The sequence below is a fragment of the Erigeron canadensis genome, chromosome 5, assembly GCF_010389155.1.
Source record: "Erigeron canadensis isolate Cc75 chromosome 5, C_canadensis_v1, whole genome shotgun sequence".
NCBI classification, from domain to species: Eukaryota; Viridiplantae; Streptophyta; class Magnoliopsida; order Asterales; family Asteraceae; genus Erigeron; species Erigeron canadensis.
The window spans coordinates 26,702,869-26,725,859 of record NC_057765.1 but is presented as its reverse complement, the minus strand read 5'-3'; the positions used below and the strand labels follow the sequence as shown (position 1 = coordinate 26,725,859).

Genomic DNA, 22,991 nt, shown 5'->3' with positions numbered 1-22,991 from the left:
GCTTCTAGATCGTGTCATGATTAATGTTGGTACAAAGATTACTAGACTACTCGTATTTTCTGAAGTGATATATTTGACTTTTCATAAGAAAAAATTTGAAATTTATCTATAAATCCTTATAAAATATATTGATCTCTCTTATTTTATTAAAATTCAACAACTTTTTTATACCAAAAATACCTTTATTTCTTAATCTTAATTCTCTTATATACATAATTTATACTTATATATTATTTAATAAATAAAACAACCATCTCTTTTAAAGTCATGAAAAATTTATCAAAAATATAATTAAATTATTTTACATCAATAACCCCGCAACTACCGCCACATTGCAACAAAGATTATCGGAGTCTCGGAGACACACTTTGAGATAACAAACAGAACACTTGTATTACCTACCAACTAACCAAAATATGCAAACGCTACTGTTACCGGCAGGTCGTACAACCATCGCACCACCGTCATTGACGGTTGCAAAACCCTCATTTTCACACTTAAATCACCCATTACTCTCAACCCACAAATCTCTATCTTTTTCAACATTATATTGTCGTAATAATAATAATTTTCAAACTTATCAAATCAAAAACCCAAATAAACATTTTATATCTTCTGCCACTTATTCAAGTTATAATAATAATTCCAATCTTGCCCAGGTATTCCCAATTGCTAAGCACTCACTTTTGAATTTTTTAATTAATTATTTTATTTTTGACTATATATTAGTCATTTGTTTGCTTGGTTTTTGCTTTGTTAGTATGTCTTAGGGTCTATCACATTTTTTATATTAGGGTTGTAATTGAGCTAAGTTGAGACGGGTATCGTTTTTTAGGCTAAAAGATCAAAATTGGCCATTCAAAATATAAGAAAGAGCACAACTTTTTGTATATTGTCATTAAATGTATATAACGGCTGTTTCTGCGTTACCAAGTGATGTTTTTAGGTGTGAAGTATACCATTTGGAAATTCGAATGTTATCTCACTTGCTTTACACGTTGGAGTGTTTAAAAGAATGAAATGTTTGAATATGTGTATTTGTAGTTTGAATTTGAAATTGTATAGTGCGAATAGCTGAAACCGGTGAAACTGTTTTAGGTAATGTTAGTGTAAGTCATGAAAAGCACCAAACTTTTGAATGCTGAAACTGTGTATTTCCTTAACTGGCTTCCTTTAGTTATGCATCTTGAATAGACGATATCGTATAGTGTGTATGCAATGTTTGTCTCTTTTTGATAATGGCTGATTAGAACGAACATTTTGCAAAATGGAAGCATATTGTTTTATTTAAAGTGAGCAACTTTATTGGTTTGATAGTTTTTAGTAAATTACAAATTTCTCTCACTGGCCACATGTGAAAGAGGATTGTGGTTTGCGGAACAGTTTAAGGGATTCGTAATATTTCAAGGCTTTGCTTCTCACTGGGCAGCATGCACCATGTGAGCGACAGCCACCTAAGAATGTCAAGAATGTTTGTCCTCTGTCGGATCAGTCAACTAGTCCTTGAGTGCGAGTTATGAAAGTTTTTTCTTAGTTTAGTCTAGATAATTTATTTGTTTAGTCTAGAAAATTTATGAAAATGTGCTTCTCTTTATCTTGCATATATTTTAATAAAGCATATATGCATTTATCCGACCATTGGACCTTTGTAAGTTTTCTGAAATCACTAGTATAACCAAGGGACAATGATCATTTTGGTTTAGAATACAAGACCTGGTCTCTCCGTGTATTTCAGATTTTCCGACTCATGGTTTAGCTTGAATTATGTTGTAGGTTTCAAAGAGATTAGAGAGTACTTCAAGGTATTTCAAGAGGCTTGGTGGCTTAGGATTTTGGATACAGCTGGTGTTGACCATTACATCTGCAGTCATACTTTCATTTTCTGTTGTTATAACCGGAAAGATCTCTTCACCGGCTACGTTTTATGCCACATCTGGTGGTATTGCAGCTGCTTTCCTCTCAGCGTTTTGGTCATTTGGTCATATTCGCCTTTCTGATACGCTTCGGAAAACTGCCAACAACCCATCAAAGGTTTTATAACTTCTTTTTCCAAACATAATGTTCTGTTTTGGGGCATAATTAAGGGGAACACATGTCACAATACCAATGGTATTTATTTAAAATTATGAATATGTAAAGCGGCCGAAACAGCTGGGAATTACTTGATTAGTTGATTTGATAGTGCTCTGACAAACTGATTGGAATATTACCTGGTAAAAGTCAACAACAACAAAAACAACAAGACCCAATCCCTGGGTGGGGTATGGGGGAGGTGAGCTGTAGAGATAAGACTGTCTACAGCTCACCCCCCCCCCCCCCCCCCCTCAAAAACATACATGTACACCTTAAGCATAGTAAACCTGAAGGAAATTAAACAGACACCCCAAAACCAGGTTTTTTAGTATTGACCAAACATAAGTATATATATAACTGACCATCCCTTATACAGTTGAAACATCTATAGTTCCCCGCATGGGAAATTTAGGGATTATGTTACCTTGTATGAAATATGTCTTTAAAGAGGACAAAAAAGGTAAAAGTACAATAAAAGTAAATAAACACATACTTTGAAAAAACTAACAGGGTTATTAATTGCTCATTGATTTTATCCGTTTTGTTAAAGAAAATTCTAGCTCATTACACACATGAACATTCTCTAAACAGACAGCCTCAAAGAAATTACTAAATAATTACCCTGAAGTCAATTTTACCATTTTGAAAATTTGAAGTTATATAATGAAATGTTAAATTATTGATTAGACTGACTCATTAGTTCAGAATAGTTGAATACTATTCATACATTCCTGCTCGATTAACCTTGTGCACAATTCCATTGTTTGCAAATACAAAAGATTAGGATAGAAGCAAGTTCTTCCTTATCAGCTAAATAATATTGTTAAAGATAATTGATTTGGTTCGATCATTTTTCTTGGAATCGCCAGGTTGTCAGGAATATCCGTGGTGTTTTATACTCTTGAAATGTTTATTTTTCTCTGGAAGAGAATTCATCCACAACCTTAATTAATATGCTCTTATTTTTAGGCACCTCCTCGAGCTGATGTTGAGAAGAGCTTGAAAAATTGTATAACCTTAAACGTTTTGGGCATGGGTGCTGCTATACTTGGGATGCAAGCCACTGTAGGAACACTAGTGGCTAAGGCTCTTACTTCATCAGCCAATTCATATTACCGGAGTGGGAGCAACCCCGTCCTTGCATTGGATGTTTTCTTAGTACAGGTATTCTATTTACTACGTTCAAAATCTACATTAGGGTGGCAAAATTTGGATGTATTTGACAGGTATGGGTTGGGTTGTGCTGACCCACAAACACTTTTTTAATCATTGTTTATGTTTATTGATAATGTGTTGAATATGCTTACAGAAAGTATACAAGTAATATAATAATCTGAACTTGTTTAATAAATTGGTTTAGAAGCTTGTATGCTTTATTGCTTTTATATTCATATCAGATTACTTTTGACGCTTTTGACCTGCTCAGCCCATTCGATCTGTTAATGATTCAGACATAACCCAAATCCACCCATTTGTTTGTAAATGGGTCAGAATTGCCACTTGGTTATAAGAAATGTCTATTGGTCACGTAAATTCTTATTTGCATCTCATGAAAAATGCATTGTTAAACTTTGCACATGGTTTCATTAAAATGTTGCACCTTGTGTCAAATGTAGAGTGTGGAGAATATCCATCTAAAAACAGTAAGACTATGTATCTTGAGGACTGAAATCAATTATCTTTAACTTTTTCATTGACAATTGACAAACAGACATGAAATCTTTTGGTAGGTGTTTCGCAACTTCTTTGGGACATTCTGAAATCAAAATAAATGCAATTTTCATGAGATGAATGGACTCACAGTTGCGAATATTGCTTTTTGTTCTAGCGAGTTCCCCATTTTTAAGTTAATAATAATTCATTGTGGTTACCTCAACTGAGGAAATTGTTTATTGTTGATTTCCTTGTTGTGAACTGTATTTTGTTAATCATGTAGGCATCAACAAACATCATCCTATCACATTTCGTAGGACTTGCTCTCTCACTGGAACTACTACGCTCAGTCACATTACCACTTTGAGAAAAAAGCTGTTTCGTAGATGGTCAAACATTCCAGAGCTTGTTTCATGAAAGGCGCATTCTGGGTCTGTGTGGTGTGTTTCAAGCAGGGTTACTTGTTTGGAGAAAAGAAAGCATACAGTTTGTATGAGTGAAGTTCGTTGTTTCATTGTTAACCTACTCTGGTTAATCAGGTTTTAGAAAATTTGTTCTCAGCTACCAACATCATATTTTAGTTAGCCATGTGCAACTCTTTCTTTTTTTTTTTTTGTAGAGATTTACAATACCATTGAAATTGTAGAGTTCTGCTTTGAAGTCAATGTATACGAATTAAATTTAAATTACTGAGACGATAATCTGAGTCTCTAAAACTCATACCAATTATCACTGGTTATCTGGTTGTGTAAAGCTTTTTCAGTCACTGCAACTTCATTTTGAAGGGGTTTAATAATACCACTTTGCTTTAGCGTACAATTTACATCTGTAGTGGTTAAACAGGTCGGTTTACTACATGTTGCAAGATGCAAACTTTGAGCCAACTCTATTCATTTTACTAATTGACATATTTTACATTAAATTAACCCAAATCAACCAATCGGATCAAACTGAAACAAAATCCACAGATCTACTTGTATGTGTGCAAATCGACTCTGGATACAAATGTGCAAAACCTTTGATTACTGGTTAGCTTCCAGGGTCTTTGATCAAGTCTCGTCTGAATATTGTGAACCATCTATTTATTAGATTCATGATTAAATAGAAGCATAGAACACCATTGAATTATCTTCTGAAAATGAAACTGAATTTCATTAAAAATTGTTAACATATGCCCAATACATGTTACAAAATCTCTATCATAATACAAAATTATAATTCAGAGACTGATGACCACATCATGAAGAGACCATCAGTGGTATTCAGAATGACCAATCAAAACAACATATAAGCACAGGCCATGACTATTTTCAGTAACATTTCCACCATTCTAAATCTACCTGATGCCAACAAACAAACATCCTACCTGCATTCAGATACATGTACTCTGGATCATTCATCATTGCCCGAATCTTGATCTTCATCTGAAGTTTTAACTTCTTTTCTATCTTCTTCCTGGTTGCCTGCTTCCAACTTCATTTTCTTTTCTTGTTTCTTTTGCTTCTTCTTTTGGCGTTTCAATCGCTTCTTAGCAGTGCGCTCTTCTGTTGCTTTTAATCTTTCTTCTCTCCTCTTATTGAACTCTGCCGCTTCTTTCCTTTTTTGGTAATCAACGTCCATTCTTGCAAGCCGATCTTGCTCTTTCCGTCTCATTTGTCGATACTGTTCAAAATAATGTTTTCAGATGGTAATGTTAATGAAATATAAATGCATCTCGTGACACCAAATATCGAACATAATAGGTAAAGCATGTGACACAGATACAACTACAATGAGTAATCATTCTATGGCTACATTATATATTTGAAATTGAAAGGAATCTCAAAACAACAAACCAATGACTTCAAAGAAGAAATTTTGTTTGCTCTCCTTGATTCAAAATTAACCACTTTGTGAAGAAAAACTGGTGACTGCATGTGAAGTTATAGTTATCCTAAAAGGAGGCGTACGTACAAGTTTATAGTGAATGCAGATTGCAGAAGCACGTGAGGTTTGTAATGAACAATATATGTGTTTGGGAATGTATTTATCTTTTATTCTAAAGTCTTGTTTGTATCCAGCTTAAAATTTATCTATTGTGTGTATCCAAATTTCAGATACTAATGTCGTGGGTATCCAATGGAACTTTTGTGATATGGCATTCATATAAGTTGCCACATGACATCCATATAAGTTATTACGTCACCAAAACTCCAAATGTCACCAAAACTCCAAAAGTACCACTTGATACACAGAAAAGCAGTAGTTGAAATTTGAATACACATAATAGCAACATTTCAGTTGGAAATATACTCTAGCTTTCAGGCAATAGTTCGACACATTTTATAGCACTTAAACCTATAAAATTATCATCTCAATCTAAAAGATAGCAAGCAGTCTCTGCACAAATTATTGTAGTACAAACATTATTAGTAATCCTACAATAAAAAAGTTACGTATTCTTGATCCCTTGTATGTGGTTTCCCCTACATTACATGTATGTATTAAAATTGGTTTATAGAAGTAACACAAGAAAAAGACATGCATATTTTGATTAAAATCCGGCCAAACATAACCAAATTAACACAAGGATCTTGAACATCGACGTTCAAAATCTGGTTTATAAGAATGATACGACTATATGAGATACACATTTGGAATTTCTGACCAACTGCCAGCAAAGCCACTAACCATATCTAGAACGACATAAGATAAAATCATTTTGTGAAAAGATACATAAACCACAATGTTTTGGGACCAACGACATTATTGAACTATGCCATAGCGAATTAGAGATATCAGCCTTATAATCTTTTTATTTTCCAATTTCTTTATCGGCCATGTGGCCCACATTTCAAACTGAAAACAATATTTGCATAACAATCAGGCCCTGGAGAGTTGAGGATTGGTTAATCAAACCCTAATTCAAACACATTAAGATAAGGCAACCCTTGGACGAAAAGTGGGCACTTTCGAGTGAACTACTCAATATACAGGCAGTCGAGACCTAAATTCAGGCGAACAAATCCTAAATGCAACCAACCATATATGTACTATATATACATTTCACTCAGGGCAGCTTTCTAATTCTTACAACATACAAGTAAATAAATTTCAGATTTTCAATTAAAATAATGATAAAATAGAAATAAATACCTGATGGAAGTCACCGGAGCCAGAACCAGCGGAACTGCCGGAAGTATTGTTAACACGAACAGGTACCAAATCTATAATACGACGTAGTTTCACTTCTAGATCTTCATCTTCTTGACTAGCTACAGGAGCTGTATATTCAACGATTGCAGACGAATTATTCGGATGACGTGGCGGAAGTGCGGAAATCGCCGTCCTATCTGACGCTGCCGGCGCAGTGGCTGAAGATACAATCTGTAACTCTCTTCCAGTTGCCGTCGACGGGCGTCCTGAACTGGACATTTTTTTGGACGGAAATTATAAAACCCTAGATAATGTATAGGTATATTAGTCAGTGTGTATGTATACAAGCCGGATTACGGTACCGGAAGAAATTTACGGTGAATTTAAATGAATTTGTCCAATTGGCTCATTTAGATTATTGGGCCAACCCAGCCCATTAGTAATTTTATAAAACCTCCTAAAGATTGCCTAAAATTTCTCAAAAAAAATTATAAGAATCCACTAATTTTCTTTTCTGATATTATCTTCTGATTTTTTCACATATTACCATCTCATCGTTAAGAGCATTTTTAAGTTATTTAATTAGGAGGATTAATCATTTCCCTTTTCAAAAACATTTAAGATAGTGATATTAGATCCGCAACTATATAAAAAAAAATTAAATAAAAAACTAGTTGTGTTGTATCATTTGGACGTTTACTAAACAATTTGGTATCCAATTACGAACTTCGTGTACGGGTTGTTCTTTTGTTTTGTTTCGTGTTGTCAAAGAATTTGAAGATTTCAAGAGATATAACGTTCATTTTATACAATCATATAAAAAATAATAAATTTTACAGAAACATTATATAATTAATAATGAAATAATATGTTTGTATCAATTACACTATTTGATTAGCATAATTGGAAAATGGGAATTCTAATCCCACCATTTATTTATACTTATCCGACCACTTACCTTTTAGTAATGATATTACTGCTAAAAATTTAGTACGTAACGACACAACTAACATGTACTAAAATGCTTTTTGACTTTAAATCCCACCTTTAACAACAATATCACTATTAAAGGGTTATCTCGATTTCATAAAAAGTCGCTAAAATCACTTGAACAAAACTCAATAATGTGGAATCATATTGGATATTTGACGATACATTTTGTACCATCCGAAAAAACCAATCTTTGTTTACCAGCCACACATTCTTTAAGCAAATCACCTCTCTTTATATTCACGTTCATTTACGACCACTTTTCCGCAGAACCGGCCTAATATATATATATATATATATATATGTAACACCCCAAAAAGGCGGAAATTTAGGGCATTAATAAAAAAGCTCAGCGTGACATGAAAATTAAGTAGAGGTGCTAAATGCATTCAAGGATTGAGCAATCCATACATAATTCAAGTGCAATTACAAGTTACGGATCAAATAATGCACAATGAACACAACACCATCAATAGTTTTCAAAAGAGATAGTCCAAATGATAGCTAACGATCCTAGGCATAACCCATAAACGGGTGCAATGAATCACGGATTCACAAAAGTCCAAGCCCAATCCCATCACATGCAATATAATCATCCATCACGTCTTTGATTCACTTGATTACCTGAAAAGTGTACTAAAATGCGTCAACATAAAGTTGGTGAGTTCGTAGGTTTTGACTATAAGAAACAAGTGTCGGGATAACAACCGTTTAATCTTGATACGAACATAATTAGATCATTAAATGATCATATAATCTTGAAACCTTGATTGGGTCATTAAATGATCTCATAATTGGGATCGTTAAACGATCACCAAGCCTTGAAACCTTGATTGGATCATTTAATGAACCTCATAACCTTGATATGAACGCATAACAATCATACAACTTGATTTACAAATTAATCGAACACATAACCTTGATAACATAGCCAAACAATCATTCAACCTTGATTCACAAAGCCAACGAACACATAACCTTGATAAACTAGTCAAACAACCATTCAACCTTCATTCATAAAGCAAACGAACATATAACCTTGATAAACTAGGCAAACAATCATAAAACCTTGATTCACAAAGCAAACGAACACATAACCTCGATTACTTACATAAACGAACACATAACGATCAAACGAACCAATGAAACAAGTTGTACACTTTTCACCCCAAAATCATGTAAAGAAAAGGGGCTACGAACTCACCTTGAGCGGCTACAAAAAGTTTAGATTAATCTACAAGCCATACGATCGCAACCTATCAATGTACATCTCAATAGAATCAAATTCAACTCTAATAACCCTAACAAGTTGGTCTAGCAAGTTTAAGTCGAGCCACAAACCCACTAACGCTTAAACAACCCTCCTGAGTATAAACAAGACACTTTGACAAGGAATTTTTAGAAATGGGAAAGGATTGACTTAGAAAGGATGATACCATGAGAAAGTAGACTCTCTCATAATTCCATCGATAGGTCACACGTCTAAAACGGACCTACGGATCAAAAGTTATATGTATATATGTATGCATAGTTTGAGTTAATGTCTCAAGTTTGGTTTCAAAAGTGACCCACGACTTTGAACGAATGGTTTGTCTTTTGTAGGGCACCAATAAGGTCATAAAAGGACATTCCGGAAGGGTTGGGACGATCCTAGGATTCTAGAACCAAAGCTAGGAAAAAGTTAGGTGATTAAAGACCCCAATTGCGCCGCAGCCCAAAAACAGAACACTTTAGCTGTGCCGCAACTTGTATAGTTGCGCCGCAACCCACCCAGTTCAGCACCGGCACGAGCCAAACACCCCCAAAACACTCATTTTGACTCCATAGACGACTTAGGAGGATCTAGGACCTGATTTCAAGCTTAAATGCACACATTTTGACATAAACAAACTCAAATGAACACAAGCCATTCCAAGATTTCACTTCAAAACATCAAATCTAGTTTGGCTCAATTTGTGACCCGAAAACACTTGGTTACAACTAGAAACATGTTTATAAGTATGAAATGATGAATAAAGGATGAGGTTCACATACCAAATCTTCCACCAAAGGCTAAATCCGAATTTGACCCAATTTGGAAGATTTCTTGCACTATGAAACTCCAACCCTTGCTATGTTGTTAAAATGATGTTGATGATGTAAAGCCCTAACAAAATCTTACTTGAACATTCAATTTAGTGTATTAATTTTTAGAGAGAGAGTAAGAGTGCAAGAGAGTTAATTGCTCTTGCATTTAAAATAGAGAGAGGGAGAGAGATAAGGAAAATGAATGAATGGGTGGTAGAGAGGTGTAAGACTTTGGTTGGGATAGGGTTGGGTCATGGGTATGGGTCTAGGATATGGGTTGACCTATGGATAGTTCATTTACTTAATCAATCTAGTTACACCACAAGTTAGCAATCGACCATTACATTAACGACCATTCGATCTCATAAAACACCTTGAATATCATGCAAACACAACTTGACTAAAAACGATCATTATATATATATATATATATATATATAAATGCATATTCACCTTGAACACAATTAAATCATAGCCAAACTCGATCATATATTAAGTAAACGATCATCATTAATCAAATGTACACAAAACTAACGGGTCAACAAAAGTCAAATTTTTAAATGTTACAATATATATATACTGGACTAGACAATGACTTGAGGCCACCAAATGTGAATGTCCTCAAAATTTTTGAACTTTTATGCTTAAATATAATTAGCCTTGGGCTTATGTTTGGACTTATCATTGCTTTTAATATCAATAAAATACTCTTTCATTAGGCATCTTATACTTGTTCTAGGCTTATAAACTATCTAATAAAATATAACTAGGCTTTTAGAGTATTATACATTTTTTCTCTTAAGAAATCGAAAAGGCAGTCTTTCAGTTTGAAATTTAAAGGTAACTTGTAAATATTCTATTTTATAATAATAATTTATTGATATCAGGTAACTTTGTTAGAGACTTTCAAATAAAGACCTTAAAATTTGATTCCGCCATCAAAAATGTTAAGTTGGCCTTTATTTTCCGGCAACTTTGTAGCATCGACATCGCTGTAAAGATGTGGCTGCTAAAGGTGGTTGTTAGAAAAACAAAGTTACTGCTAGTAGTCTGGTGAGTAAAAAAAAATGATAGGATTATTTTAGCAGAGCTTCTCAAGAAAGGAAGGGGAAAAGTCAACTATATTTGTTGAAGTCAACGGGTTGAAAAGTCAATTCACGACTCTAATGACCATTTCATATTTCCATTCTTTTAACAATCATCAAATTCCCATCTCTCTCTCTCTCACTAAAAAAAATGAACACCATCCAGAATTCTTCTTCTTCATTCAATGATTTACCAGACGACATCATTCTCCAAATATTTAACAAATTAACCAACGATCTAAAAACCTTATTTTTCTGCCACCAAGTTTCCAAACGTTTTTCACTAATCGTCCTTCAAATCCACACTATTTCCTTTACTGCCCCTCGTCTTCTTTCAAACACTCCTGTTACCGACACATCACCTCAAAACAACCTCTTCCAAACATTCTTAAACGGTGTCGTTTTCAAACCCCTTAATCTCCTCCGCCGTTTCTTCTTTTTCCTCCCAGCTACCAGACCCCTGCCACCCATCATCTCCTCATTTTACGGCGATTCCTTTCGCTCCGCCGTTTCGTTTTTAACCAATTTCAAAACGGTGAAATCGTTACAAATTGAGCTTCCGTATTCAAGCCATAAAGGTATTGAAAATCTTTTATTTAAATGGAATGTCGTTTTTAGTAATCGGATTCAATCTTTTATGTTTTTATCCCCGAATTTCGTTAGTAATAATCATGAATTAGGAAATAATGATAATAATGAAATAAGTAATGATATGTTTAAGAAAAAAGTTCACATAGCGTTTCAATGTTTAAAAGATGTGATTGTGAGACATAGGATGATGTTATATTTCATTAAGGATTTTCCGTTGTTGGAAAACGTTTGTATTACGGATTCTGGAAAACGGGGGAAGTTGTGTTTGAGTGGGAGGAAAGTTAGTGATGTTAGGGAATGGGTGAATTCGGATGTGAAACCGCATTTGAGTCGTATTGAGGTTCCTGTTAGTGTGAGTCAGTGTTTTTTGCCGACTTTGGAACTGCCGGTTTCTGGGTATGTGATGAAGGGGGTGACGTTTGTTGTAATGCATATGAGTGGAAACGGAAAAAATGATGGTTTTGTCAACGGTGATGTTGATGGTTTTGAAGAAGAAGAGGCTGCGTATCGTGAAGCTGTGATGGAGATTTTGGAGAATCATAAAGAGAAGATGATGACGCTGCTGTAGTTGCGGGAAGGTATGACTTTGTTGTTGTGAACATTTTTTTTTTTTTTTCTAGTTTTCATGTCTATGTTCACACGAAACTATATTTAGTGTAAGATATTGATTGCTAAGGAAATGATGTGCCAAGTTGTCTAATAAAGTAAAGCCGTTGTTAATGAGTACATTTGGGGTAAAAGCTCTGCTAATATAAAAAGTATTGTACTTCTTCCTGGACAGAGAGGGTAATAGCATTAGTTTGTTATGGAATAAAGTTCACATTGTAGTCAGGGATCATAAATGTAAGTAACTATGATGTTTCATGACTGCATGTGACAGTTCAAATTTGCGGCAAAAGATAAAATTCCCTCGGTTTATAGGGTAAACCTTATTTGCCTGGCTTCATTAACTCCCTGTAATGTTTAGAAATGCTTAGTTAGTTACCCGTGAACTTTGAATTGATGTTGTTTGGGGCGTTTAGAATCAAGCTGTCTAAGAGATCAATGTGGCATGTAGTTAAATTTTTAGAACACCTTGCACATCAATTTATCTTGTGCTTATGAAAGCATACTTTTGATTGTAATGCAACTGGTAGATTTACACAACCAAAAGGTGATTATCAGCTTCTTATGGCTAATATATTGTCTTATTTAGTTTTTAGATTATCTGATTAAGTGATTAAGATACAACTTTATAGTTGTATACTTGTATGTGATTGACGTCACTCGCCACGTTGAAGTCACTGATCCATCATATTTCATATTAGGAATCTTCTTCTAAGGGGTTGAACATATATCAAGTTAGGATGTGTTCCATTTGCATAGAGACTACAATACTGGAGACAGTTTAGATTATGATAAACTTTGCATAAAATGAGAGAATAGCAGGTAGTTTACACAGAGTCAATTGCTGAAATTGAGCAAAGTTAGTGATGCGGTTATCCTGTAACAAATAGTAGAGTCTGATATCTTGGTTAAAAAAATCTGTAGAGTTTGATGAGTTGTAACTACTTAATAGCAGATAATATGAGTCAACAGTTTTATCTTTGAATGGTGTGATTGTCCATTGTAAGTTCATACTTCATACCCAATTTACTTAAAAACTTTACCCGGTTGGAGTTTGTATAGAAGGTTTATGGTCATAAATGTTCATAGTTAAGATTTCATATGGATATGCAACCTTTCAAATCCGCCACCGCCACCACACTTCCGCCACCACCGCCGCATTATGCGAATATCCCTCTAAATTTTATAAGGTTTTGCTATTTTCGTGATTTCGGGTTAAAAGTAAAAGCTAAAACGTAACAATAAGTTACTGTCATTCATATTTTCAATATGATGGACGCATCCTTATTCACTGCTGAACCACTAAGATGAGCCAACTTTCATCCAAAACCGATTTCAGGAACATTTACTATTATTTATTTTATTCTTGTTCTAATTTTATTTTGGTATACAATGCTTAGAGCCATTTATATTAAACAAGTTGGATTTGATATCAACTGGGTTCAGCTTTATTCTGTGTAATAATGGCCATAGTTTTTTTGGAAAGTAGCCTTTTAATCTCCATGTAGAGTAAGACCATCTATATTTCACGTATGGAAGACGGGATTGGGTATGGTCGATTATTATAGCTATTTACATTGTGTATGAATCAAATACTGTAGCTGAACAGTATTGTTAACCTTTGTATTCAGCCCACAGTTGATCAACAGTCTTTCCTAGCAAGTCCACAAAAAAGCTATCGTTATAACCACCCCTCATCTTCTTATTGAGTTCGGCTACGAATCCATTTCTAAGACCATTACAATAGTCTAGGAACCGAGCCGTCACATCATATCCTTGATCCCATCTATCACCGGCCCCAGGCTGAACCCAATGGCTAGGTGCATAACCAGCCTTCAACCTCACGTAATCCGCAATTCCTTCAATTAGTCCCCCTGGAGCTTCACCATTACCGTTCCATTGCCATATATGTGCCATTTCATGATAAAGTACTCCAGTGATCTCAGTCTTGACATTACGAGAGTACCCTTGAATGTACCTTGCACTAACATGTATCTCATTGCTGGACGCATAGGCAACGCCATCCATGTCATCAATGAACACACTTACTCGTGCCACGCTCTTTCTGTCACTGTTCGTGTTTTGTCGAAATGTCCTCCATATAAATCTTGTAGCAGAAGCTACAGTTTGGGTGGTGTATGCAGCCCCGATGTCATTGTTGAACCTGACACCGCCGGGGGTGGTTGCAGCCGAGTTGGTGACCTTGTAGTCCACTGCTGCGGTTATTTGCAGGATTGCTAGAATTGCAAGAAAGGGGACTATTGAAGATATATTGTTAGCCATTTTGTAGTAATGTTGCTTATGTTTTATGTGGGGTTGGGACAATTGGGTTTATATACAAGGTTGAAAGTGGTGCACCATGAGAATCATAGCAGGGATTTGAAGTCAAAAGGCAGCATAAACATTGGAAAATTTCTTAGTGGCCGGGGAAAGTGGTGCACCAAGAGGATTTATAGATTTATATCGGGGACTTTGGACCTATTCGTCTTATCAACGATTCATTATTTTATCTCTGAATTGTTTTCAACATGCGCTAAGCGATGATGATATATCCCACCTCTAGCACGAAGACTTGACCTTTGTGCCCAACTGTCCACAAAAATAGCTTACAAGGTTAAACTGCCAAAATCAAAGACGAACAATTTTTTAGGTAATTAATATCTAAGAAAGACCGTTGTTCTTTAAATGCCATGCACAGTCTGAACCGTCTTTTATAGCAAATGAAGCTTAATCTGAAGCCATTTACTGTGCCAAATTTGCCACAAGTTTAGAGCTCTGGATACATCGAATCTGGCTTGATCATAGATTTTGAAGGTTTCATGTGAAGATCAAGAGCTCATGGAACAGAAAAAGGTTGTATAAAATTAAGATTTGCCTCATATATAGTTTGAAAAAGAAAAAACTGGATGATTTTTCTTACAGTGTAGGTTCCAATACCAGGTATCTAATACAGACTCTAAATAGGTCACAATCATAAGTAAAACAAATTTGGACATTGAATTCATATGGAATGTATTGGGTCGATCTTGAAAATCATAAGCAAACATTTGGTCGATCTTAAAAATCGCCCAAACCCATACCCGTATTCAACATACGAAGACACAACGAATGGAAATTGTATTGGGTTACTTATCCAAGATATACAATGTGGTATTGTGGTGTCCAGTGTCCTCTAGTTGTTTGGACTTAAAGCTAGCCTTCTTAAAACATCTTAATATTTGGACTAATTTTTATTTTTGTACAACATTGTATCACAAGGTCTAAAAGAAAATAACCAATTTCAATCATTGGGCCATCCGCACAATTTATTGTTTATAAATGTAAACTAACTAGTTCGATACCCCCGGCTTTGCCCGGGGTTGCAATGTACATATGCTTTTGGAATACCCCGTGCGTTGCAGCGGCTAAATGGCAACATAAAAGGGAGAGCGGCGGAAAAAGAGAGCGGTGCAGAGTGATAGAAGGTTTATGAGAGCGTGTATAGATTTTATGTTTAAGTAGGGGTGTAAGGGGTATTATGGAAATACTGTAAAAAGTGTTTAATTTCCTAAAATAGATGTCCAATGTGTTTTATAAGGGAGTATAGCTAATTTATGTTGCGATGGAGCTTAATGTAGGTATAGCTCAATTAATTAGGCTATTGACTCTTGTAGTATAGATGAAATTGTAATCTTTAATAGAAATTATAAAATCTAGTATTGGGATAATTTAATTTAGGGGAAATGATTAATCTTCCTAATTAAATTGTCTAATTATCCTCCTAACTATAGGATGATGATATGTGGAAAATTAGAAGACAAGATTAGAAAAGAGAATTAACAGATACCACATGTCACCTTCTTAATACATTAAGAAGATTATTAAGTTATTTTGTTAGAAGAATTTATTATTTTTTTTTTAGTTTTATTTGTAGTTTATGAATAGAATATATAATTTTTCGTTTAAAATGTAAAAGGAAAGATAAATTATTTTGTAGCAAAGTTTTAAAAGAAAAAGAGTTGTGCAGCCTTTTAACAAAAAGAGAACTTTTTGTAAGTGTTCCACGTGCTTAGAGGCTAGATCAATTCTACATCAATGCAAATACTATGGGCAGGTTTCTCTAACTCTATGTCACCACATTTTTTTTAGTAATCTTTTTTGCACAAGCATCAATAATCGGGAAATGAAATTCAAAAGAATCTCATTCTCTCTTTCTATATCTACATGCTTTGTGGGATGCTCATTATAATGATGCTGTTATAAAAGTGGTTCATCAGATCCGCAGCCGTCGGTGCGTTAGGTGTTGCCGGAGGTGGTTGTTACCGGCGGTGGTGACGGAAGATTTGTTTATGTATGCGTATATTTTGAGGGTATATTATATGATTTAGAAGTTGTACTTTGTGCATTAGAAACTGTAAAGTTATTATAGTACAAGTTACAACAGCAGCGAGTTGGTTCAGTGAGTTACAACAGTAGCGAGTTGGTTCAGTGAGTTACAACAGTAGCGAGTTGGTACAGCGAGTTGCAACAGTACCCGGCAACCCGACCCGGTACTGTAGCACCCGATGGTGGTTGATGAAGACTTGTGAGGTTTTCCAAAAAATTTTCCCGGCCAAACACTGTTTATCCGGTTCAAGCGTTGAACTACTCCTGAATGATGTTAATTAATGAAGATGTAAGATGATTTTTAGTATTTATATATTATGCCGATTGAATCTTGTTTGTATATGTGTGTGAGAGATGTTTGTTGACTGATTTTTACCTTTACCAGTATTATATAGAATTGTTGCTGGAGGAGTTGTGGCATTAAACAGTGTACTTTTAGTTACTATATATATATATTAAGAAAAGCAGATGTGGCAAACCATGATTGGAAGGGCTATTTACTGTAGCTCTCCTCACATGGCCGCCCCTTTTGAATTGTTATATATATATAATGTTAGAAAACATTTATCGCCATAATATTATTATGTTTATATATCTTATCATTGACTTAATATTTTCGAAGGTCATTTTTATTCTCGATCGAGCGGGGCCTTAATTTTTTTTTTTTTTTTGACATTTTAAAAAAATGGTCTTGCTCAATATGATTGCTTAATGACTTTTCCTCATAAAAACTTTCTACGTAATTCGAGTCATCGAGTGTATGACTCATTGACTCTATGTCACATCACAATGGATATATGCCTGGATACATATTCTGACTTTGTCTAGCAATTTTATTAAAGTTAAGACAATTGCAAATGGTTTCGTTCTATAAAAATATCGTTCACCATTTCATACTCAAAAACTACTCATAAATTAAGATTTCGTGACTACATAACACTTTCTCGTTTATGCCCCCAAAATAAAACACATATATAAATCCATCTTATTTTTCTACCTATAAAATTTAGTGATCATGAAAGATTCAAAGGGTGGTTCGGTTTTTAACATGGAATACTATAGGTTGTAGAGTGTGAATGAGAATGGATTTTGAAACGTACCACTCTTGGTGGGTTTATATAATATAACTATAACTATTTAACGGATTTGATCTCCAATGTCTAATCCTAAAACAATCAACCAAACACTTTCAATGCATTCTTTTATTCTCACGCCTATAAACCAAATACACCCTATATACATCAATTTTCACTTACTCATCTTCAAGTTTGCTACCAGCCACATCTACCACAAATCGATATCGAACATCATTCTTGGCTAGCCTTTCCATTGCGGTGTTTATATACTCCATCTTAACCATCTCGATTGTCGATTTTACCTCGTTATCCCTGCAAAACTCCAACATCTCTTCGATTTCTTTCATACTTCCTATAAATGTTCCCGTGATCGTTTTCCTTCCTTCAAAATAAACAACAGAAATGCAAGTCATATTTTAGCAATATCTGATAACAATTATCTTATATGTTACAAGTCAAGGCACAAAAGTTTTTCTTAGAAAAAAAAAGAAGACTAACCAGACATAAGCAAAGGAGAGATAAACTGTAAAGGGGCATTGATGACACCCAATATAATTAATTTCCCATCGAGTTTAAGCAATGAAAGGTATTCATCAAGAGGGTGGGGTGCTGGGACTGTGTCTATAATATAGTCAAGTGAGTCAACGGCTTCTTTAAGTTTATCTATATCAGAGCTGATGAGATACTCGTCAGCTCCAAGAACGTTTATAGCCTCTTCTCTCTTCTTGTCAGAAGAGCTAATAACGGTCACATGATGACCCATTGCTTTCGCAAATAAAACACCCATATGTCCAACTCCACCTAGCCCAAGTATACCTCCTTTCAACCCGCTACCTTTGAGACCAAAGTGGCTCAATGGACTGTAGACAGTTACTCCAGCACATAGTAATGGGGCTGCTTGCTCTGGTGACATCCCATCCGGTATCTTGACAACAAATCTATCAATTAACAAAAACATAAACACATAACTTATAAATTCATCTTTAAATGTATAAGTTGGCACAACGAATAGCAAAACTGTATGTGATGCACAAATGGCCGGGTTGACGGGTTGGTGGCCCACTGGTAAAGTCTTTAATCTTTGGGGATCCGCGTGTGTTCGAGTCCCAATTTCCACATTTGTAGGGTGGATTAATAAGGGGTTTTTCAAGAAATCTTGTATTACATCCCAGATATTCGTGTAATTTAGGAGTGCCGTGTTAAAAAATATGGTGTGTGATGCAATGAGAAAGGTACGTATATTACTTTTGATGGACGACCATGGAGCTAGAAAATCCGCCTTGAGTGGGTTTACCATCGGTGTAAACGTCGTTGTAAGTCCATATCTTTTTATTGCAATACTGCTCCACCTCCGCCTGACAAGGACGACACTGGTTGCAGCACCCGACTAGAAGCCCAACTCCGACGATGTCACCAACATTAAATTTACTAACATTTGTTCCCAATTCTACCACTTCACCAACTACTTCATGCCTACATTCACCAACAAAATGGAACCAAATTAGTATATCTATATCAGAATATACAAAAAGGTCAAGTAATCTCATTTTGTAATTGTACCAAGTGTCAGAGAATCTAACATATATAATTCCTTTTCATTTGTTTATAAAGTTATATCAACATAATAATATAAGATAATGATCCTTATATAAAATATTTCTGCATAAACAAAAATATATGCATCTTATAATGATATCGTCGGGTGTTCTGGTTTTATTATTTCGGCTATTGGTTTTGCTGTGAGGGCGATCCTCGCTATCATATGACTATAGGGATCATGCATAAAAACCAGAAGTACAGGTTCAAAACTTGACAAAAGCAAATGAAGAAACTATATTTTGTTATCAATGTATACAGATGATGACTTACCAAACAGAACTTTTAACGGTATGCACTACCAAACATAACTTTTAACGGTATGCACTTTGAGTATCAAAAACAGTACATAACGCTTAAGGGCACACATTACTTGTTTTCTACAAACTAATTATGCTAACCGACCAAACATGGGTCATGTGAGGTAGTGTGGCAATTATATTACTATTAGCACTTTCTTTTTTTTTTCTTAGGCCTCTCCTTAAGCTAAAACTTTATCCACCTCTTCTACACATCTTCCACACTGTCACTTCAGATTTTCTCTCTCTTCATCCACCTCTTCCACAATCACTCCCTATAACCCCTCTTCCACACTTTTTATTTATTTTATTTTATATTTAAACAAAATATAAATAATTCAACATTTATTTAAAATTAAACATTACAATACATAATTAAAAAATACAGTACATGATTAAAACACGAAATAGATAATAAAGCTACGATTACTCTTCATCATCTTTTATTGACATTTTTCCTAAACCCGGTTAGCAGTTTCGTTTGCCCACCACTTGTCGTGTTTTGGGCATTTGACTTCCCACGTTGATTTGCCTTCTCCGCAGTTGTCGTGCTACGATTCGGCCCAAGTGCATTGGTCGGTTAACGTGTGACCGACCTTAAAAACATTTTCGATCACCCTCTTCACTCTTTTGCTCTCATCCTACAGAAAATAAGAATATGTCTCTTCGTGTTTCGAGACCTTTCAGCCTGGTGCTTCTATTTCCTGAACGTGTTGGTCGCATTGGTGTCTCTTCTTCCTTAGGTAAAGCAAAACCCCAAAGAGTTCATTTTGAAGGAGGGTGTCCTCTTTGACATCTTCCATGATTCGTGCTTTCATCTCATCTTCGGTGAGACAAAGTCGGTGAACGTTCTTATTTGATGATGATAATGATGATGATGATGAAGCCATTTGGAATGGTAAGTGAGTTAGTAGATGAAACAAGTTTGAAGATTAGAAACAAGTGAAATGGTGATGAAACTGGTTAAGGTTCTGGGTAGTTATTTATAGAGTGATAATGTAGCTAGCCGTTAAGGGACTGTAAATGTAAATATATTTTGGCCGTTTGAGGGACTGTAAATGTAACTATTTTTTGGCTGTTTGAGGGACTGTAAATGTAAATATTTTTGAACTTTGAACGTTGGAGGAGTGTCTGTGACTTCAGCTATAAAGACTGTCTCATTACCAGATATTTCATTTCAAAACTCACACTTTTATACATCTGCAATGGCTTCTTCATCAAATGCACCTAACCAAAAACCACGAATGACTGTCGAATGACAGTATTTGGCTAATATCCTCAACCACCAAATGTGCAAAGACAACCTTGTTCAAATTGGTCAAAAACTTCAAGCGAAAAAGAAATGGTGTCAAGAACAAATCAAATATATACAAACGGGCTATTGTACTGAGCTTGAGTGTCAATACTTTACTTATTTGCAGGGGAAGTTTGACAAGATTCAAGAAACTGTGGAAGAAATTGCTTGTGCGGTCATCACCTTGAATGAGTTGATCAACAATGCCAAAGCAGTTTATGCCCAAAAGAAATAAGTAGCCTCTTTTAATATTATGTTGTATGTTTTTCTTTATTAAGTTTCTAATATTTTAAAATTATGAATAAACTTATGTTCTTTAAGTAGACTTATTTTATTCAAATACTTAAAAACATTACAATAGTAAAAGACAATACACAATTCAAAGTGCTAAAACACAAATAAAATACGAAAACACACTCAATTATTATAAAAGTTGGGAACATTCATAAGCTCCTAGAAACACCGCTCGTATTTGAAGTCCCTCCCATAATTCTCCCGGTACTCTTAATGGGCCATTACATAAACCATCTCAGCCGATAAAGTCCCCTGTGCCTTCAACCTCGAATAGATTGCCTCAAACTGCTTACATTCGGTGCGAATTTTGTTGAATTTACCTACTAGTTGACTTTTGGACCTTAGAGGTTCAGACGTGTTCGCATTGAACCTTTCACATATTAAGGTCCACATGGACACATTGGACTCGCTTAGGTTAGGCATTTCAATCGTCCATATCCAACACATGACCACCAAATGAAGTTCGGCTTCAGTCCACAATTGCCTCGGCATTTTGAAATGGAATGGTTTTATGGAATGGCTTTATGGAATGGTTATGGAATGGTTTTTTGAAATAGTTTGATGAATGATGTATTGAATGAAGTGTGAAGATGGTATATATAGAAGGAGGATTAAAAAAAAACAAAAAAAAACATTGGACTGGGCATTTTTTTTTTTAAGTTTGTTTTTTTTTTGTTTTTGGCGTTTTGCGGACCAATCCCCTCGTCAACACTCATCGATCGATCGAAAGGAATTGAAAGAAGGAGCCGTCGGCGACCTTGCTCCCTATGGAGTCTTCGTCGATGAGAGGTCGAAGAGTGGTCGACGACCCGCTTAGTGAGCGGCCTTAAGCAAATTAATTTAACGTTTTCCTGATTATCGTAGACAACTTTTTCACGTGTTACGAGTATTATATTTCGGGGCCTAACTTACTAAAATACTAAGAGTAATAAGGGCATGTTAAATATTGAAAAGAAGGATGATATTTATACAACATAAATTAGCCATTTACAACAAAATTTATAAAATTAAAGCACATTATACAACTGAATGATGCAGGTGTTGTAGATTTTCAAATTTTAGTGTACCTATATCATTTCCCTATTGAAAAAAGGGTACAATAATTTCTTTTTGGGCAGTTTTGGTCTTTAAGAATAGAATGAGAATGAGTGACTAACCCTGGAACCATGGGGTAATTCGACATCCCTAAGTCGTTTTTAATCTGATGATAATCAGTATGGCAAACGCCGCAACATATGACCTTAATAAACACGTCTTCCGCCTCAGTTTTCCTGTTAAATTTGTTTCCAAATTGATAAAAAAAAAGAAAAAGTCACATATTATGAATCTATCATAAATGTAACAAAAAAAATAAGAGAGAAAGGAATATATGCCTGAGTGTGAAGGTATAAGGGGAAAGAAGGCCAGAAGTATCTCTTGCAGCCCATCCTGTAGTTTTCCTCTCTTCTTTAAAACTTCCCATTTTTCTAAATAATACAACTATATATCTTCTACAACTCACACTTATATGTTAATCTTATTATATGTATGCACACAATGCAAACTATCTATATATAGTGAGATATTAATTGCTATATTAGAAAGAGTGGAAGTATGATGAAAGTGACCAAAGAAAAGATGACAAAAAAAAAATAGTTGGTGAAGCTTGGAGATTTTTATTTCTTTTGTTCTAAAGTTATATAAGTATTGTACATTAAATCTTTGATGATTAAGCTTATTAAGTTAAAGTAGGCCACGTTTTTGTAGGTATGAAATTGATTAATTATAATTTATTCTACAAAAAGAGAAAGATGGCAAAGTGGCAACGTTTTATGCAATGAACCCACCTAATTATGTCCTCGTTCACTATTATTAATTAGCAACTCAC

The 22,991-nt window shown here is 34.8% G+C and overlaps 5 protein-coding genes across 6 annotated transcripts; 2 read left to right on the top strand and 3 right to left on the bottom strand.

Annotated features, from left to right (window-relative positions):
- Nucleotides 1–332: 332 nt before the first annotated feature.
- LOC122600492 (protein TIC 21, chloroplastic-like) lies at nucleotides 333–4,545 on the top strand. Its single transcript, XM_043773214.1, has 4 exons — nucleotides 333–659; nucleotides 1,774–2,031; nucleotides 3,043–3,237; nucleotides 4,010–4,545. Exons 1-4 carry the CDS (start codon nucleotides 417–419, stop codon nucleotides 4,091–4,093), a joined length of 780 nt encoding a protein of 259 aa, XP_043629149.1. The 5' UTR covers nucleotides 333–416; the 3' UTR covers nucleotides 4,094–4,545.
- Nucleotides 4,546–4,851: 306 nt separating this feature from the next.
- On the bottom strand, nucleotides 4,852–7,203 carry LOC122600815 (PRKR-interacting protein 1). The gene is made up of 2 exons (XM_043773584.1): nucleotides 6,862–7,203; nucleotides 4,852–5,388 (listed from the first exon to the last, which is right to left on the bottom strand). The coding sequence occupies exons 1-2, from the start codon at nucleotides 7,138–7,140 to the stop codon at nucleotides 5,119–5,121; spliced, it is 549 nt and encodes a 182-aa protein (XP_043629519.1). The 5' UTR covers nucleotides 7,141–7,203; the 3' UTR covers nucleotides 4,852–5,118.
- A 3,936-nt stretch (nucleotides 7,204–11,139) lies between these two features.
- LOC122602391 lies at nucleotides 11,140–14,727 on the top strand. Of its 2 annotated transcripts, none has more exons than XM_043775082.1 (2): nucleotides 11,140–12,172; nucleotides 14,215–14,727. In XM_043775082.1, exon 1 carries the CDS (start codon nucleotides 11,155–11,157, stop codon nucleotides 12,160–12,162), a length of 1,008 nt encoding a protein of 335 aa, XP_043631017.1. In that variant the 5' UTR covers nucleotides 11,140–11,154; the 3' UTR covers nucleotides 12,163–12,172; nucleotides 14,215–14,727. The 2 variants fall into 2 exon arrangements, with proteins under 2 accessions (XP_043631017.1, XP_043631016.1); XM_043775081.1 differs by lacking the exon at nucleotides 14,215–14,727 and adding an exon at nucleotides 12,902–13,231.
- On the bottom strand, nucleotides 13,485–14,491 carry LOC122602392. Its single transcript, XM_043775083.1, has one exon. It carries the CDS (start codon nucleotides 14,481–14,483, stop codon nucleotides 13,815–13,817), a length of 669 nt encoding a protein of 222 aa, XP_043631018.1. The 5' UTR covers nucleotides 14,484–14,491; the 3' UTR covers nucleotides 13,485–13,814.
- Nucleotides 14,728–17,652: 2,925 nt separating the features above from the next.
- LOC122599065 (probable cinnamyl alcohol dehydrogenase 1) lies at nucleotides 17,653–22,661 on the bottom strand. Its single transcript, XM_043771511.1, has 5 exons — nucleotides 22,498–22,661; nucleotides 22,282–22,395; nucleotides 18,887–19,114; nucleotides 18,140–18,579; nucleotides 17,653–18,023 (listed from the first exon to the last, which is right to left on the bottom strand). Exons 1-5 carry the CDS (start codon nucleotides 22,584–22,586, stop codon nucleotides 17,818–17,820), a joined length of 1,077 nt encoding a protein of 358 aa, XP_043627446.1. The 5' UTR covers nucleotides 22,587–22,661; the 3' UTR covers nucleotides 17,653–17,817.
- Between the last annotated feature and the right edge of the window lie 330 nt (nucleotides 22,662–22,991).